Source organism: Amia ocellicauda, chromosome 15, assembly GCF_036373705.1.
Source record: "Amia ocellicauda isolate fAmiCal2 chromosome 15, fAmiCal2.hap1, whole genome shotgun sequence".
Taxonomy (NCBI): domain Eukaryota; kingdom Metazoa; phylum Chordata; class Actinopteri; order Amiiformes; family Amiidae; genus Amia; species Amia ocellicauda.
Genome location: NC_089864.1, coordinates 24,978,604 through 24,997,282, shown reverse-complemented (window position 1 = coordinate 24,997,282; position 18,679 = coordinate 24,978,604). Strand labels below are relative to the sequence as shown.

Sequence of the window (18,679 nt, the reverse complement as noted above, 5' to 3'; positions counted from 1 at the left end):
AGAAAAGATCTGTATTATAATACTGTGAATGCATTATGCATACTTTTGGCCATATTCAAGAAACACCAAAAGGCCGACACCTGTTTTTCTTAAGGAGGAAAGAAATATGAAGAAGTGGGGAAGCGTCATATAAAACATTCAGAGTGCTAATTGATGTTAACAAAAGTCACACAAAAAAAATTATACCATTGGGTAAAAAAGTCTGGTACAATTAACACATTGCTTATATTGTATATGGGCCTATGTGTTTTAGTGCTTTCAAAGGACAATGACATAAATGCAGAAGCAAGAATTTTACAAAGAAGAACCAAGAGCCTGCAGTACTTCAGCTGAGCTAGTTTAATCCATACAGTGCTCTGGAGACAGCAGAAAGCAGAGTAAAGCTACATATCTAATATACTTTACTGTTTTTGTGTAACATATCATATGTTAACAGTTTCTCCCCAATGTTATTCCCCATCCACTGTCCTCCCACAATCCTCCCCTCAGCACTGTTCGTATCCCTCACAAGGACATATGCATTTGCAGAACTATCAATACATTTGATTCAAACAAAAAAAAAACTTCAGTCAGGCATCCGAATTCTCTGTCACAAAATTGTATGAATGCGAGCATATTGTGTAATATGTCTTAATGTGGGATTAAAGCACAGCTGCAAAACTAGTTTTAAATATGGCAGGGATAAAATAAAACTGAATTTTGATCTGTGTCTGGGAATAACGCAAGAGAATTTGCTTGAAGGGCAGCAAAGATTTCAAGCAAAGCCAAAAAGCTTTTCCATTAGGCCTGTCCCCACACATGATGTTTGTTGTGCGATAGCAATGTTATTGCCTCTTTTTATTGTTATTATTATCAAGGAACATTTCTTGCTTTAGTTTGATAGTATTTTAAAATTGTATTTTTGTGATATATACATACAGTACACACACACACACACACACACACACACACACACACACACACATATATATATATATATATATATATACACTCACCTAAAGGATTATTAGGAACACCTGTTCAATTTCTCATTAATGCAATTATCTAACCAACCAATCACATGGCAGTTGCTTCAATGCATTTAGGGGTGTGGTCCTGGTCAAGACAATCTCCTGAACTCCAAACTGAATGTCTGAATGGGAAAGAAAGGTGATTTAAGCAATTTTGAGCGTGGCATGGTTGTTGGTGCCAGACGGGCCGGTCTGAGTATTTCACAATCTGCTCAGTTACTGGGATTTTCATGCACAACCATTTCTATGGTTTACAAAGAATGGTGTGAAAAGGGAAAAACATCCAGTATGCGGCAGTCCTGTGGGCGAAAATGCCTTGTTGATGCTAGAGGTCAGAGGAGAATGGGCCGACTGATTCAAGCTGATAGAAGAGCAACTTTGACTGAAATAACCACTCGTTACAACCGAGGTATGCAGCAAAGCATTTGTGAAGCCACAACACGTACAACCTTGAGGCGGATGGGCTACAACAGCAGAAGACCCCACCGGGTACCACTCATCTCCACTACAAATAGGAAAAAGAGGCTACAATTTGCACAAGCTCACCAAAATTGGACAGTTGAAGACTGGAAAAATGTTGCCTGGTCTGATGAGTCTCGATTTCTGTTGAGACATTCAGATGGTAGAGTCAGAATTTGGCGTAAACAGAATGAGAACATGGATCCATCATGCCTTGTTACCACTGTGCAGGCTGGTGGTGGTGGTGTAATGGTGTGGGGGATGTTTTCTTGGCACACTTTAGGCCCCTTAGTGCCAATTGGGCATCGTTTAAATGCCATGGCCTACCTGAGCATTGTTTCTGACCATGTCCATCCCTTTATGACCACCATGTACCCATCCTCTGATGGCTACTTCCAGCAGGATAATGCACCATGTCACAAAGGTCGAATCATTTCAAATTGGTTTCTTGAACATGACAATGAGTTCACTGTACTAAACTGGTCCCCACAGTCACCAGATCTCAACCCAATAGAGCATCTTTGGGATGTGGTGGAACGGGAGCTTCGTACCCTGGATGTGCATCCCACAAATCTCCATCAACTGCAAGATGCTATCCTATCAATATGGGCCAACATTTCTAAAGAATGCTTTCAGCACCTTGTTGAATCAATGCCACGTAGAATTAAGGCAGTTCTGAAGGCGAAAGGGGGTCAAACACAGTATTAGTATGGTGTTCCTAATAATCCTTTAGGTGAGTGTATATATACACTTACAGATAAGCTGAGATCAACCATGAATTCCATTTGAGTATATACTTAATCCAGCTAGGTTTACTAATGGCAAGGAATAACTTGCTTTCTGTGACCCCATTATTCAGCAGAAAGCTAATTAAACCCAGTAATCAAAGGATGCCAGCAGTATGAACATCTGAGCTCAAGAGAGCATACAAAACTGAATGAGACAAAAGTGATCGTTGTAACACAAGCACTGTATACACTAAGAACATATTTATTATTACATTATTTGATTGAAAGGCACAACAGCAGTGTTAGAGACCTAACCACTACTGCAGAATGCTGCTTATCTTGTCCATCTTAGTCAGTAGTCAAGTACGCTAAATGGTACTTGAAGAATAAACAAACTGTCCCAATAAGAGTGGCTGTCAGTGGAAACAGAAAGAAAAATAAAACAAGTAATAATGAATTGCCCCATGGGGAAAAGTATTTAAAAGACATACAAAGCCTAGGCTAATTGACTGGACTAGGCTAATGAACAGGCAGGATTAAGCTGTAATGAGGCTCTAGTAACAGTGGTGGTTGTGATTAGAGGTAGGGTGTAGATGTGATTTCAAGAAACTTATGTAAAAAAGTAGATTCAACTCAAGACTTATGTTGGAGAATTCCTATGGGCTTTTCTAAAGCCTGAAATCTGTTTACAAATGGAGGATCCTTTTGTATAATGCATTAGATGCCAGGTGTTTGGCAATTGGGATGCAGATGGCACATACAAAACTGAAAAAAGCTATTCCTCATTTGGCTTCATACATGTTGTCATTAGTGCACATTGTCACACCACAGAGCTCAACACTGAATCAGTGATATAACCACACGTGTGTCTGTCCCTGGATGTTTTTAAGATGACGAGAAATCTGCTGAAAGAATCTAGTTTAACACAGGACATCTGTCGTCTAGAAATCTCTCTTCTGCAATGTGTGGTTGTTGTGTTGAGGTGTGAGTAAAACTGAATGTAACACAGCTACACACATTAATAACCAAACTTGTGTACTTTACACATTGAAAATTACACTTCCAAATATTACCAGTTGCACAAGTAACATAGGTTAGGTATACAGACAATGATACTGACATATACATGGTGGCTTTTTTTATTTTTTACACAACACGGAGTCTGGTTGCAATCAATAGCCTCTACATATAATTGCTCCTGCTGACACCCTGCAAAATTAATATTTTTTAATAACATTAAACATTTACAACACATATCCACATACACATACATTATTTAAGCGGAATACCTTGGGAAATAATTATGTACAAACATTATTTCACACAATTGTCTGATTATTGGTACGAAAGCAGTATTTCAAAACAGCACATGGTATTCATAGGAAGGAAGAGGTGCATTTTGAACAAAGCTAGAAAAAGTGTCATCACAGACAATAAAGACACTCTTGCAAAAATTCCAGGCCTATGATAAGCCTTCTGTCTAACAGGACACGCATACGTGAGATTGACCCAAAGGATTATGCCACTGCATCCTCTATCAACATCCCCTCCCTCGGGCAGCCCTTTATGAAAGGACATGCGCTGTTTGAGGCAGCAAAATATGAATGCTTGCGAGGGGAGCACTGTGGTTCGTAATGCTGGATCAAACACCAGCTGTTTTATTTTAATCAGCCTCTGGAGGTTTGTCGTTGGCTCTAAGATTCATAAATTGTGACCTGGTTTGTACTAAAGCCTGCAGCAATACGAGGGGAAGAGTCTGTAAACAAGACTACCTGGCAGAACAGAAACAGAAAACAATAGGTTTGGAGATTAGACTTTATATCTATCTCACTATGTCCCTCTAATCAATTTAATAATTGTACAGCATAATGGATTGGTTATACTTTATGCTGCATATAACATTAGAACGAATAATACTTATTTCTTTATGTATTGAAAATCTAAAGAGTTTTGTAATCATGAACTGAGTTACATTAAAATGACACACGTAATTTAACTGTTTATTACATGTTTATTAATTGTATTAATGCCATTTATTATTTGTTTTCCTATTTAACAGCACCATAGATGCATTTGTAAACATATGCATAAAGTAGTTATTAAACCTAACTTTTAAAAATAATGAACTTACTATCTATTAATGAACAGCTAATTTAATGTAAGGGATAATTAGCACCTGGGATTTGTTAGTTTCTGGTACGTAAGCAAGCAGAAACTGATTGATTAACTTATAGTGCCCATGACTAACTGCATCACATCCCAATCCTCTGTGGATTAATTAGTGGCAAAGCTTGAAGGGTATAGTTTCTGAAGGTAAACAAACATCATGTGTTTCTTTATCTTAAATACTGTCTGTTATGAAACCTATTACTACATTGTGACAAGGCTGTGACTGCTACTAACATCTGCTTTCTCCTTCTGGTCAGCTTTCAATGGATATTGTGAATACACAAGCAGCTCTTATTGAAAGCTTATATAAAGGTATATATGTGGAGGAGTAATGGAACCATACATAAAATGAGGCGAACAATCTGAGATTCAAAGTGCCATATGCAACTGACTAAAACATGAACTGAATTAACATGCTGTCTGACTGGAATACAACATCTTGTATAACAGAGGCTAGTAGTCACTAGTTCACTAAAAAGATTAACCCTCAGATATGGAGTAAAAAGATGGCATAACGTAAACAGTAAGTGAAAACAGTGGCGTAAAACTGCCAACTTACTGTGCAGATGGGACTGTATAAGCTGATTAGAGGTACTCTGGAGGGGAGTGACTGTTTATTGAGCAATTTATCCCAGGAATTAAGGTTATGGACCCTATTCACGAAGATATATCTCTATCTTGTTTCATAGTAGAATGGACTTGTACAGTGTAACTTCAAATAATGCTTCAGAGGGTGTAGTAACACAGTATATAACTCTGAAATGTACATTATTTTTCTTTTTTTTGTAACCTAAACTTTTTAACCTCTGTCAGTTTACCGCTTGCCTTTGTACTATTTCAGATTATTCATTGGCCTTGAACTGCTTAAATTTCAATAAAAACTGGAAAAATTGGGGGTGTTCTAAAACTTTTGAATGGTAGTGTATATATCTGCTTTGTTGGCAGGAATAGCAGTAGAGATTAAGTTAGCTGATCTCTCTGCTTAGCACTCTCTCTCTGTCCGTCTTTTCAAATACTATGCACATCTTTTTTCAACAAATTCTGCTACTACTACATAGAGTATACAAATTCAGTAACAGCAATTTACCTCATTATATAGTATTTTTTAGGGCTACAATGAATCCTTTGAGAAAGGTAATATCAGTTTCAGCACACTTGAGTGTCATTGTTCATTCCTGCAGGAAGTTATATCTGTGCTTATATGAAGTTTCAGTTTCTATCCAGAGCCCTCCCTTATGCCACAGTGCCCTTGCTGGAAACTGCTGGAATGGCCATTTTCAAGAATATGTAAACCTATCTAAATCAACTGAGCACTTCAGTTTTTTAATTGAGTTTCCATTCAATAGAATGCAAAACACAAATTTTCAAACTGATGAAAACAAAGGATAATACCTGAGAACAGGTCATTGTCTATAAATGGGAAAGGAGATTTATTATTTACATTTGACCAAATACCTGCAAATCCTATGAGAATATGTATCCTTCAAGAATATTTATTTGCGGCTCACATGAAAGATGTAGTGATGCAAGAACATCTGGTGCTTTAAAGAGGAAGGATTAAGGTTTAATACAATTCTGTTACTATGAGGATACATGTCATTGTTTATTATCTATCTATCTATCTATCTATCTATCTATCTATCTATCTATCTATCTATTTATTTATTTATTTATTAGGAATTAGAAATATGCAATTCAGTAGCATTTTGTGTGAAAATATTTACAAATATATCATGCAAAAGTATGACATAGAATAAAACCAAATGTATATATTTGGTGCCTCAGATAAGACTAAAGCCCCATACACAGAAGATATGGAGTTAATACCTTTGAAAAAAGTGATGCAGGTGAAGAGAAATTTAAACAGAAAGCCGTGCTACAAACATGAAAGCTTTCTTTAAAGGAATGTCATCTGACAGGTTGTTGATCTGATAAACATATATGATATGATCAGGCAAGTTCATTGTACAACCTTTGTTAAAGCTAATGCCCTGGAAAACAATCTGGAGCTTTATTTCTTTGTAAACCCCTGATTCCTTTGCTATAGAAATCACCAATCACTCAAGTTGCTTGCAGCTCCATTTTTATAATTCTCCTTACATATAACAGCCTGGTGCTTTCCTCTGTTTATTTTCTTTAATCTCATATGCATTAAGCTGTTTTTTAAATGTATATATGTATACTATGCAATGTGCCTGTAATTTCTTATAAGACCTGTGCTACAATTATACTTTTCAATCACTTTGATTCACATTCAGAGTCTAGAACGGCTTTTTGGAGACCCGATTTTGTGCACTGAGACAGTAATGTAAATTAAGCTTTAATCAGATCCACTAATTAAGAATTGCAAAGGAGAGGAGTTCAACAAGAAAGGATGTATCAGGTGTGTCCTTTTGTTGGGGGCTGTAGAATATTGCCATGGCAATCTGTGGCTCACAACTCTTTTATGTTTTATGAATTTATTATATTTAAAAAGTAATAAGAATTGTTCCTGCTTCCTTTTTTTTAAACATAATGTTTTCACATAATTTGATTGATTTGTCTCACTGGTGTAACAGACACATGACCAAGGGCAGGGGATTAAAGATGGGTTATGTAATTAACTACTGAGCATTTATATAAATGTAGTTTGTCTGTAATCTTGCTTCTTGATTCTTGGAAATTTCAGCCACATTAACCTTATGTCAATTCTCACTTCAGACAAAGCTGAGTATGTTGATGTACCATTTCGAACAGTGGATGCCCTTGGATGACCTTGTCTGGTCAGATACAGTCCCCACAGAAATTAAATCAGCCAGCGATCCCAGAAGGATAAGGTTGCTACAAACCCATCAACAGGCTAATTTAGCAGACTGGTCCCCTGATATGTGATGTTTGAATCGGCCTACTCTTCATGTCTCGGGGAGTGACATCACCATAACAATCTTAACTAATCTCCGCAGCCATCTCAGTAACTGAACAACATCAATCTCATTGACCCGGGTCAGGACATAATTTTGAATTGTGTAGTCAGACCCCACTTAGACTCAGGTACGTTCCGAGTACTTGATCAGGACAGTCCCGAATGAGTGACAACCGCATTATGTCAAAAGACTAATTCTCCTGATGTGGAGAGTTTGAGTATAGAGGAGTGACGTCACCATAACAGACCTGTGTGCATAATAAACCCTGTTACACTTCATAAACGGATCTAGCCAATTCATGAAACATCACTGCGACCTCCAAGTCAATCATTTACGTGTTTGTGTTGGTAACATTTCAGATGTGAGAAGATATTTATACTGTACGTCTCTTAAACTCTGCTTATAATTCTCACATAAAAGGTGTAAATATCAGCATTTACCGTATTTTTGTTTTATTGATATATATGTTTTAACCTGCACAACATGCATTTTGTTATATGGATGTGTGCAACAATGGAAAATACTGACGCCTGTTGGTGACCTTGGGTAACAGAATATGAGCTTTTGTGTGTCTATATGTCCACTCATCTGTATTTGTTTAATTTTGAGAAACTTTCCTTTTCCATTTCTTCTACGGCTTCTTTTAGATATCCACTGTGATTCCATCTTCTCCAGGTGTTTTTCCATTTTTCATCTTCTTTATGGCACTGCCTGCTTCTGGAATCACATCTGGTATTTCACTTGTGTTCACTGAAAGTTCTTATTTACTGCTCTCTGTCTTTACACTACTATGTAGGTGTTTGTAGAATTCTTCCACTCTTCTGATAATCACATTTTGATAAGTGTGCCATCATCATTTTTCAGGGCAATGATTGGATTGTTTCTTATTTGGAGGAGTTGTTTTGTATTTTTTATGTTCCCATTTTTTTCAAATGTTTTTTTTTGTTCTAAAGTAGGTTGCTATTCAGTTTTCTTACATCTTCAGTAATATGTTTCCCTACTGTTTTGCACAGTTCAATGTAATTATTGGTTGATCTGGGGTCTTCACTGTATTTTATTTCTCTTCTTTTCTTTATAAGTTCTCTGTTTTTTTGAGTTTGTGATTAAATAAGTACTCAAAATTATCTTGCAATTTCTATGGTGTCACTTATTTTATCGCACAACTGTGATACTTATAGGTCTTCTTGTTGGTCTTCTTCTTCATTTCAAATTTGTACTCTGAGGTTCATGATGTCGATTGGCTTGTTTGGTTTCTTCATTTGTTTTCTTCTTTCTACTTTGATATTGAGATTAATTCTGCATCAAACTATTCTGTTGTTGTTTTTAGTACTGAATCTATCATATATGTGTATACAGCATATATTCTTTATTTATATACACACACTATATATTAATCAAAGCCTTTTAGCATCAAACCATTTTAAAAAGTGTGTCTTAGACTTTGATAGACTTGCATGTCATTATGAGAGTTAGCCATAACATAACCAAGTGGTGGTCAGGATTTTCACAGTTCACAATCTATTTACAACAAGAATGAAAGCCTGAAAGCATTTTTTTTTCTTCACATTCTCCAATTCTACCTCATACTTGAACACTTTGCAGAGGTGCATGCTGGGAATAAAGGATTATACAATCAGTATCAGTGGCATCTGGTGCAATGTCACTCCTGCTTAAACAGGATAATCTAGCATATATGGATATTCCCCAAAAGTACACTTTAAAACATGTAAAACTCAAGGATTTTTAAAGGCCACACATTCATTGCTTACTAATGGTCAGAATATTCACATACAGATTTGTTCAGGTGTATCATCGGTACAAACTACAACAAGATGTACTGGATATTTTATTTTTTCAAATTAAAAACAATTGTGTGGTGTGGGTGTTATACATTTCAGAGAATAGTCATAATGTCATGGAAGGACAACACAAAATGTTGTACACTCTCAACTTAAACACCTTATAGCTTCTCACCTGTAAAATAAATACATACAGTGAGGGAAAAAAGTATTTGATCCCCTGCTGATTTTGTACGTTTGCCCACTGACAAATAAATTATCAATCTATAATTTTAATGATAGGTGTATTTTAATAGTGAGACAGAATAACAACAAAATAATCCAGAAAAACACATTTCAAAAAAGTTATAAATTGATTTGCATGTTAATGAGGGAAATAAGTATTTGATCCCCTATCAATCAGCAAGATTTCTGGCTCCCAGGTGTCTTTTATACAGGTAACGAGCTGAGATTAGGAGCACTCTCTTATAGGGAGTGCTCCTAATCTCAGCTCGTTACCTGTATAAAAGACACCTGTCCACAGAAGCAATCAATCAATCAGATTCCAAACTCTCCACCATGGCCAAGACCAAAGAGCTGTCCAAGGATGTCAGGGACAAGATTGTAGACCTACACAAGGCTGGAATGGGCTACAAGACCATCGCCAAGCAGCTTGGTGAGAAGGTGACAACAGTTGGTGCGATTATTCGCAAATGGAAGAAACCCAAAATAACTGTCAGTCTTCCTCGGTCTGGGGCTCCATGCAAGATCTCACCTCGTGGAGTTTCAATGATCATGAGAACGGTGAGGAATCAGCCCAGAACTACACGGGAGGATCTTGTTAATGATCTCAAGGCAGCTGGGACTATAGTCACCAAGAAAACAATTGGTAACACTACGCCGTGAAGGACTGAAATCCTGCAGCGCTCGCAAGGTCCCCCTGCTCAAGAAAGCACATGTACAGATCTGTCTGAAGTTTGCCAATGAACATCTGAATGATTCAGAGGAGAACTGGGTGAAAGTGTTGTGGTCAGATGAGACCAAAATCGAGCTCTTTGGCATCAACTCAACTCGCCGTGTTTGGAGGAGGAGGAATGACCCCAAGAACACCATCCCCACTGTCAAACATGGAGGTGGAAACATTATGTTTTGGGGGTGTTTTTCTGCTAAGGGGACAGGACAACTGCACCACATCAAAGGGACGATGGACGGGGCCATGTACCGACAAATCTTGGGTGAGAACCTCCTTCCCTCAGCCAGGGCATTGAAAATGGGTCGTGGATGGGTATTCCAGCATGACAATGACCCAAGACACACAGCCAAGGCAACAAAGGAGTGGCTCAAGAAGAAGCACATTAAGGTCCTGGAGTGGCCTAGCCAGTCTCCAGACCTTAATCCCATAGAAAATCTGTGGAGGGAGCTGAAGGTTCGAGTTGCCAAACATCAGCCTCGAAACCTTAATGACTTGGAGAGGATCTGCAAAGAGGAGTGGGACAAAATCCCTCCTGAGATGTGTGCAAACCTGGTGGCTAACTACAAGAAACGTCTGACCTCTGTGATTGCCAACAAGGGTTTTGCCACCAAGTACTAAGTCGAAGGGGTCAAATACTTATTTCCCTCATTAACATGCAAATCAATTGATAACTTTTTTGAAATGCGTTTTTCTGGATTTTTTGTTGTTATTCTGTCTCTCACTGTTAAAATACACCTACCATTAAAATTGTAGACTGATCATTTCTTTGTCAGTGGGCAAACGTACAAAATCAGCAGGGGATCAAATACTTTTTTCCCTCACTGTACCTAAATAAAGCATTACTTAAGTCTCAGTTTCATAGTTTTTCCCAGTTTGTGTTAAAAACATTTCCAAATCCAACAGTATAATGTCTCAGTGAATTCCAGAGCTCCCTCACTCAACATCCCATAATGGCACAGGGGGAGCTTTCAGAGACAGGACGTCATGTGTCAGAACCCAGGATATAGTATACTGTATGTGACATTTTGCAGACAGACTATTGTGTGGTATATGCATTCAGACCTCAGGTTGCTGTCACAAGCAAAAGATTGTTGTCCTGACATATTCCAAGTTTTGGAAATGTGACATCGCTGTAACCTGCTCATGTACAAATACATACAGTACTGTGCAAACGTTTTAGGCAGGTAGGAAAAAATACTGTAAAGTAAGAATGCTTTCAAAAATAGACATGTTAATAGATTATATTTATCAATTAACTAACTGCAAAGTGAGTGAACTGAAGAAAAATCTACATCAAATCCATATTTGGTGTGACCACCCTTTGCCTGCAAAGCAGCATCAATTCTTCTAGGTACACTTGCACACAGTTTTTGAAGTAACTCGGCAGGTAGGTTGGCCCAAACATCTTGGAGAACTAACCACAGTTCTTCTGTGGATTTAGGCAGCCTCAGTTGCTTCTCTCTCTTCATGTAATCTCAGACAGACTCGATGATGTTGAGATCAGGGCTCTGTGGGGGCCATACCATCAAAGGCAAAGGGTGGTCACACCAAATATGGATTTGATTTAGATGTTTCTTCTGTTCACTCACTTTGCATTTCGTTAATTGATAAATATAATCTATCAGCATGTCTATTTTTGAAAGCATTCTTACTTTACAGCATTTTTTCACACCTGCCTAAAACTTTTGCACAGTAACAGGTGTAGCTCATAATATTTTAAGGGGTATAGACGAAAACCCTTAGAGATACTTGAAATCCATACAAAGGATACTACAAATCATCAAGTTTTAATAAACAAAATTGCATTCTGTAAATGGCATAGGGGTGAATCATCCACAAGGAGCACGGGGGCAGTGGCCCACCATAGCAGAACATGAGAAAAAATGAAAAGCATAAAAACATTTTATTTAAGTGCTTAAATCTCACATACATCACATTCTTAATTGTTATTATTCAGAGCAAATGTGCATTTTATGAAAGAAAAAAGTATTTATGCCACATCGCAATACTTATTTTATTCCTCTTCTAGTAGTAAACAATTTATTTTTTCCATAAACGTTTTTTTGGAGTTTGAGAAAGTTAGGAACAGTTAGGAACAGTGAAGCAAATAATTCATTGTTCAGCACATAGCTTTGAACGTTGTCCTGTTAGTGAACTGTATCAATGATTCATCCTGACAATAGCATGGATTTAAATAAATCCTTAGGTAAGTTAGAGAACATCACAAAGCTTCAATTTGCAGTATGAAACATATCATGGTTTTATCATGGTTCCCCAACTCACAGGGAAACATACATAGTTCCTAAAAAAATGTTTTTATGCATCTAAGTGTGGCTTAATGTATAAGTAAGATGTATAGCACCCTTCAAAAATTAATATATTACCAAATAATGGCAGATTTGGGGTTCGTTCCCTTTCAATGTTTCAGAATGTGTCATGTCATAACTTGGATAGCAGAAAAACTGTAAAAGCACTGGATTTGTCTTCCCTGCTGCTACTCAAGTCATTATTATCAAGTCAACTGAGTATTAGTGTTTCACAGCATTACTCCTTGATAGTAAGTATAGTTTCCATAGATAACATGAAGTGTGCCCACGGCTGGGGGAAAAACAGTGAAGATGACTTTATTATTTACCCTTTCCATCAACAGAGGAGGTTCATGCACAGTAGAGATTGTTCTTGCAAGTAAACAGTCCCAAAAATATATTTTTGATCGCAGGGCATTCCAACATTTACACAATTAAATCATGCCACTTGCCTACATGGATATGAATTGGCTAATGCACAGTAATGTATGTCACAGTGTGTCTTTGCAAGTTAAATTGTGACTTTCTTATTCCAGTACAATCTGCATGAAGACATTTGTTTTGTCTTTTGTAATAAGAATGGTAATTTAAAAGAAATGCTGCCCCAACACCTGAGATGACTGCACCACCTACTAATATATATTTAGAAATCATCAAAAACTGACCTACAGAAAACTTCATTTTGTACATTTTGTAAATTACAGAATCACAGTTTAATATAGACTAGTAATGGACTGGTAAGAAAATACATATGCATTAAAACTACTACAGGAAAGTAGCAAGGTCGTGTAGCATCTGGAGAATGATGTAATTGCTGTTTTATAAAAAATGATATTTTTTCCTTTTTTGATCTCTCCAGTAATGCAGATGGAACATTTTGATCACAAAGCTCTATGTGCTTTACTGGTAACTCTTAATCCGCATACTGGAAAATACAAGCCCATCTGGCCCAATGTGTCATAATAAAAAAGAGGGAAATCCTACATCAGAAAAGCTGGCGATGGAAGATATTTTCTTTCAGATAAAAGTCATTTTTTAACCACACTGTTTCTCAGGTGTGGTGGATTAGTTTTTTCCACAGGCTGAAGAGTAGTCTAATTAGAGAGGGTATCTCTGGGTCATATACATGTAGCATCAAGCCATTGAGGAGAAAGCAAACACAACTGTTAAATTGTTAATATTTAAAATCCCACTGACGCTATATTGTGAACATATGTATACACCTGTGTATACATTATCTACTGATTGGGCTTTTTCTTATCTTGATTAATATAGGTGTATTTGTGTAGGTACAGTTGTACTTAGAAACATACACGCTCTTCACCTGAAACAATATTATGCTGTGATTATTTTAGTTTCATACTTATTGTTCATCAAACTATACTTGAATATTAATAGTATGTTTTCAGAGTTTGCTCGAGTTTCGATTTTTTTGGAAGACACTTTTTGTAAGATGTCCACTGCCACATTAGTGATATTTTGAACAATGGCAGTCAGATGTTATAACATGGTGAGAGACTTTTAGTTAACCAAACATCTCTATTTTTCTCTTGGCAGGTTCTTAATGGTGCTGGTCTGCCTCATCTTCAGTGTCCTGTCAACAATAGAACAATATGCTGAGTTTGCCAGTGGAACTCTGTTTTGGATGGTAAGAGCACTTAATAATACATATTTTGAGAACCTGGCATATTTACAGAAACTCACTGAAACCACTTCATACACATTGCCTCTACTTAGATATATGCTTTAGGCTGCATTCACTGTGGTTTGATACTTACTTGCTTCCTCCAGACACAGGGTTACAGTATTTTTTAGAATGTGATTTTACTAGGATAATCAATTTCTATGAAACTTAAAACAGATGGAAATTGTAAATTTGTAGAAAATGTATTACAATTTTTAACTGAAATAGTTTGGTTGGATAAGTGTCCACCCCAGTTGTAATCCTAAATTAGCTCAGGTGTAAGCAATCACACTAAGTTAAGTGGCCTCCACCTGTGTTGAATTGTTGTGAATTCAGGATACATTCAGCAGTTAATGTCGGTTCCCTTGCTGGGTTGTGCATTTCAAAGCAAAGACTCAACCAGGAGCACCAGGGAGCTTCAATGTTTTTGTAAAGGCACAGATCAGGGGATGAGTATAAAAAATATTGAAGGCCTTGAATATCCCTTGGAGCACAGTCAGGATAATTATTAAGCATTGGAAGGCATATGGCACCACCAAGACGCTGCCTAGATCAGGCTGTCTTCTCCAAACTGGATGGCCGAGCAAGAAGGAAACTGATCAGAGCTACCAAGAGGCCAATGGCAACTTTGCAAGAGCTACAGGCGTTTATGGCCAAGACCAAAGTGTGCATGTGACAACAATATACCAAGCAGTCTACAAATCTCACCTGTATGGTGGGGTGACAAAAAGAAAGCCATAAACCATGCCATGCACACCTTTTGCAGCTATGCACGCTCTCACTGTCGACTGAGGCTCTCCGAATCTATCCAATCAGCGCACAAATAAATTGAAAATACATACAATAGCTACGCATTAAATGAAAATGAGGAAAACTACAAACTAACAAAAGTTAATTTTATAGCCTTCCAAAGCAATCTGCATTGTCTAAAGATGACCACAAAAACATCTCCCACACCGACAGATGAGTGTGACGGTGTAGATGCTACAGGAATACAGACCGCAAAACAAAAAAACAAAAAATACAACATGCTGTCCACACACTACCAAGTATTAATCAGCGGCCTACTCGTCCGTTTCTGGACAGAGGCCAAGCGATTCCTCTGCGAGTAGATCACGTGATTACATCAATTACAGACGGAGTCAGAAAATCACACCCTACCATTTACATTGTTGTCAGTGATTTATTTAGTGCTCTTTAGTGTTGAGTATGTGGTGTATAATTTTCAACATCTGAGGTCGATGTAAAAAGCAATGTCATATAACTGAAAAAGCAGACCACATACGTCTCTGATATGACTATTATTTGTATTTTCTTAATTCTCTTATGTTGACTTTGGTGTTGACTTAATTTACCTAATATCACTGCCCCCCCCCCCCCCCACACACACCTGGGTATTACTTGATGACAATACGTCTTTCTTGATGTTGCAGGGTAGAGTTCTGTATTCAGTAATTACATTGAATTTCTGTATTACATCTTATTTCCTTGTGAAATACTGTACTATTAATGCACACGTAGGTCAGTATTTAACTTCAATATTGGAGTCAATATTTTAACGCATGATGATTTCCATATACACTCACCTAAAGGATTATTAGGAACACCTGTTCAATTTCTCATTAATGCAATTATCTAACCAACCAATCACATGGCAGTTGCTTCAATGCATTTAGGGGTGTGGTCCTGGTCAAGACAATCTCCTGAACTCCAAACTGAATGTGTGAATGGGAAAGAAAGGTGATTTAAGCAATTTTGAGCGTGGCATGGTTGTTGGTGCCAGACGGGCCGGTCTGAGTATTTCACAATCTGCTCAGTTACTGGGATTTTCATGCACAACCATTTCTATGGTTTACAAAGAATGGTGTGAAAAGGGAAAAACATCCAGTATGCGGCAGTCCTGTGGGCGAAAATGCCTTGTTGATGCTAGAGGTCAGAGGAGAATGGGCCGGCTGATTCAAGCTGATAGAAGAGCAACTTTGACTGAAATAACCACTCGTTACAACCGAGGTATGCAGCAAAGCATTTGTGAAGCCACAACACGTACAACCTTGAGGCGGATGGGCTACAACAGCAGAAGACCCCACCGGGTACCACTCATCTCCACTACAAATAGGAAAAAGAGGCTACAATTTGCACAAGCTCAAGGGATGTTTACTTGGCACACTTTAGGCCCCTTAGTGCCAATTGGGCATCGTTTAAATGCCACGGCCTACCTGAGCATTGTTTCTGACCATGTCCATCCCTTTATGACCACCATGTACCCATCCTCTGATGGCTACTTCCAGCAGGATAATGCACCATGTCACAAAGGTCGAATAATTTCAAATTGGTTTCTTGAACATGACAATGAGTTCACTGTACTAAACTGGCCCCCACAGTCACCAGATCTCAACCCAATAGAGCATCTTTGGGATGTGGTGGAACGGGAGCTTCGTGCCCTGGATGTGCATCCCACAAATCTCCATCAACTGCAAGATGCTATCCTATCAATATGGGCCAACATTTCTAAAGAATGCTTTCAGCACCTTGTTGAATCAATGCCACGTAGAATTAAGGCAGTTCTGAAGGCGAAAGGGGGTCAAACACAGTATTAGTATGGTGTTCCTAATAATCCTTTAGGTGAGTGTATATCTAGCCTATTTGATTAAATAGAGATTAAAGAATGTTTAATAAAGATGTGGATATTTAATGTAGTATTATGTAGTGGTGGTGTTTCTTACTATTATTAATAGTAGAAGTAGTAATTGGCCTATTCTAACTCATGCTATCCACATATTGGCTTGTCAATTTTTTGTGGATCTCGAGGTCTCGACTCAGACTCGGACCCTTGAGCACTGCCAGTTTGTGATTTGAAAATTTGTGGCATGACTTGAAGATTGCTGTCCATCAACACTTCCCAAGGAAATTTTGCCAAATCTAGGTGTGCAAAGTTGGTAGAGACCTATCCCAATAGACTCACAGCTGTAATTGCAACCAAAGGTGCTTCTACAAAGTATTAACTCTGTGGTGGAGACTTGATATTTCAGTTTTGTATTTTCAATTTATAATTTTTCTCACAATATAAACGTTTTCCCCCTTAACATGGTGGAGTATGGTGTGTGCATTAGTGGGGGGAAATCCTAGTTTAAATGATTGAAACTCTGAGGCACTGACACAACAAAATGTGAAAAAACTAATTCAAGGAGACAAGTGTAGACTTTCTATAGGCACTGTATATATGTAACGGGACTCATAGTGTAGTTTATCGACTTTTTTACAATACTGTTTTGTTGCTTATTCAGTTCCTTGGTAACTAGAAATGGTTAAAGGATTGAAGTATATGTGTATTTTGTGTGCTTGTATGTTGTAGTACCATAAAAGCCCACATGATGGTGATATTTCATCTTGATGTAACATCTTCCTAAATCAGAAGACAGGGATGAAAGTTATTTCTGTATTGATAGTAGTAATAGTAGCAGCAGCAGTTCAATTTACATTTAGGCAACAGTACTCTCCAACTGGGGAGGCTGACTAAAAGTGTGGGAATGTTTCATAGCTAACAGGAGGCTTGACCTAATTGGAGTGATCAAATTGAATTGGATTATTAATTCACTGTAACCTCACCACAAACTTAAAAGCAGTGGCTGGGAGGAATCCATGTTGGGTTGAATTTGGGCGAGTTCAAGAAGAGTTTTGGTTATGATAGTATCCAAATATTTGGGTGTGTAAATGCTTGCCCATGACTATATAACAGGATCAAGAGCAAGTAGTGAAGTCACAGGATACCAGCTTTATAAGCCCAGAAAGCTTTGACTTCTGCTCAACATAATCGAAATCTGGAGTCACTCCAGCAAAAGAGAAGAAACATGAGATTGTGGTTTATTTGAATTTACTTATCTTCCCTGGAAAATTCCTACAATATTTGTTTCGATAGAGCCAATGTCTTATTATCCTGACAGCTCATATTGACTTATATCTGATATGTTTTCAAAGATAAGACCATTTGGTGCTCTGTGCTCTATCTCAGTGTATTAAAAGCCTGTATTTGCTATTTTAATCCACATATTTTCAAGCTGGAATAACAGTAATGAACAGGAGCTCTGTCACAGTTGCTGACTTTTTTGTGTTTACCTTCAGCTAACTCATTGACAGACACCGGGGATGTGGACCCAGTAAGACGTGTAGGTTTCCAGAGGTGTGTTGCACTTAAACTTGACTTGGTCACATTCTACCATTAGAGGCACGCGAAGGGGACTATTGAAGAGTTAGAAGTAGACAATGAACTATCTGAACTATGAACTATGAACAATGAACTATTCGCCCTGGATAAGGGCGTCTGCCAAGAAATAATAATAATAATAATAATAATAATAATAATAATAATAATAATAATAATCTGTTACAGTGCAGTTACACTCAATTAACCTTTATCATATGGAGATATATCTTTCTTCCACAGTAGTTCAACATCTAAAATATAAACTTCCCTCTTTTTTGTGTCAGAAAGCAAATGAACTCTCATATAAAAAGACGAAGTTTCAGTTGGGAGCAAATAATCTGTCAATGTAATTACTGTATTGGATAATATATTTTTTTGTATCACCTTTCATATGCTTGTCTTGTGAAAGACAAGGACAGCTACAAACAACGTGAATGATAAGATGAATTACTGTGTTAGTCCATGCCC

At 37.5% G+C, this 18,679-nt stretch overlaps 1 protein-coding gene across 1 annotated transcript in view; it reads left to right on the top strand.

Annotated features, from left to right (window-relative positions):
* Positions 1–18,679, top strand: part of kcnq1.2 (potassium voltage-gated channel, KQT-like subfamily, member 1.2) — a 234,762-nt gene that overhangs the window by 3,619 nt on the left and 212,464 nt on the right. The window contains exon 2 of the mRNA XM_066724383.1: positions 13,884–13,974. Within this exon, the coding sequence (XP_066580480.1) occupies positions 13,884–13,974 (91 nt within the window). The remainder of the gene's footprint in view (positions 1–13,883; positions 13,975–18,679) is intronic.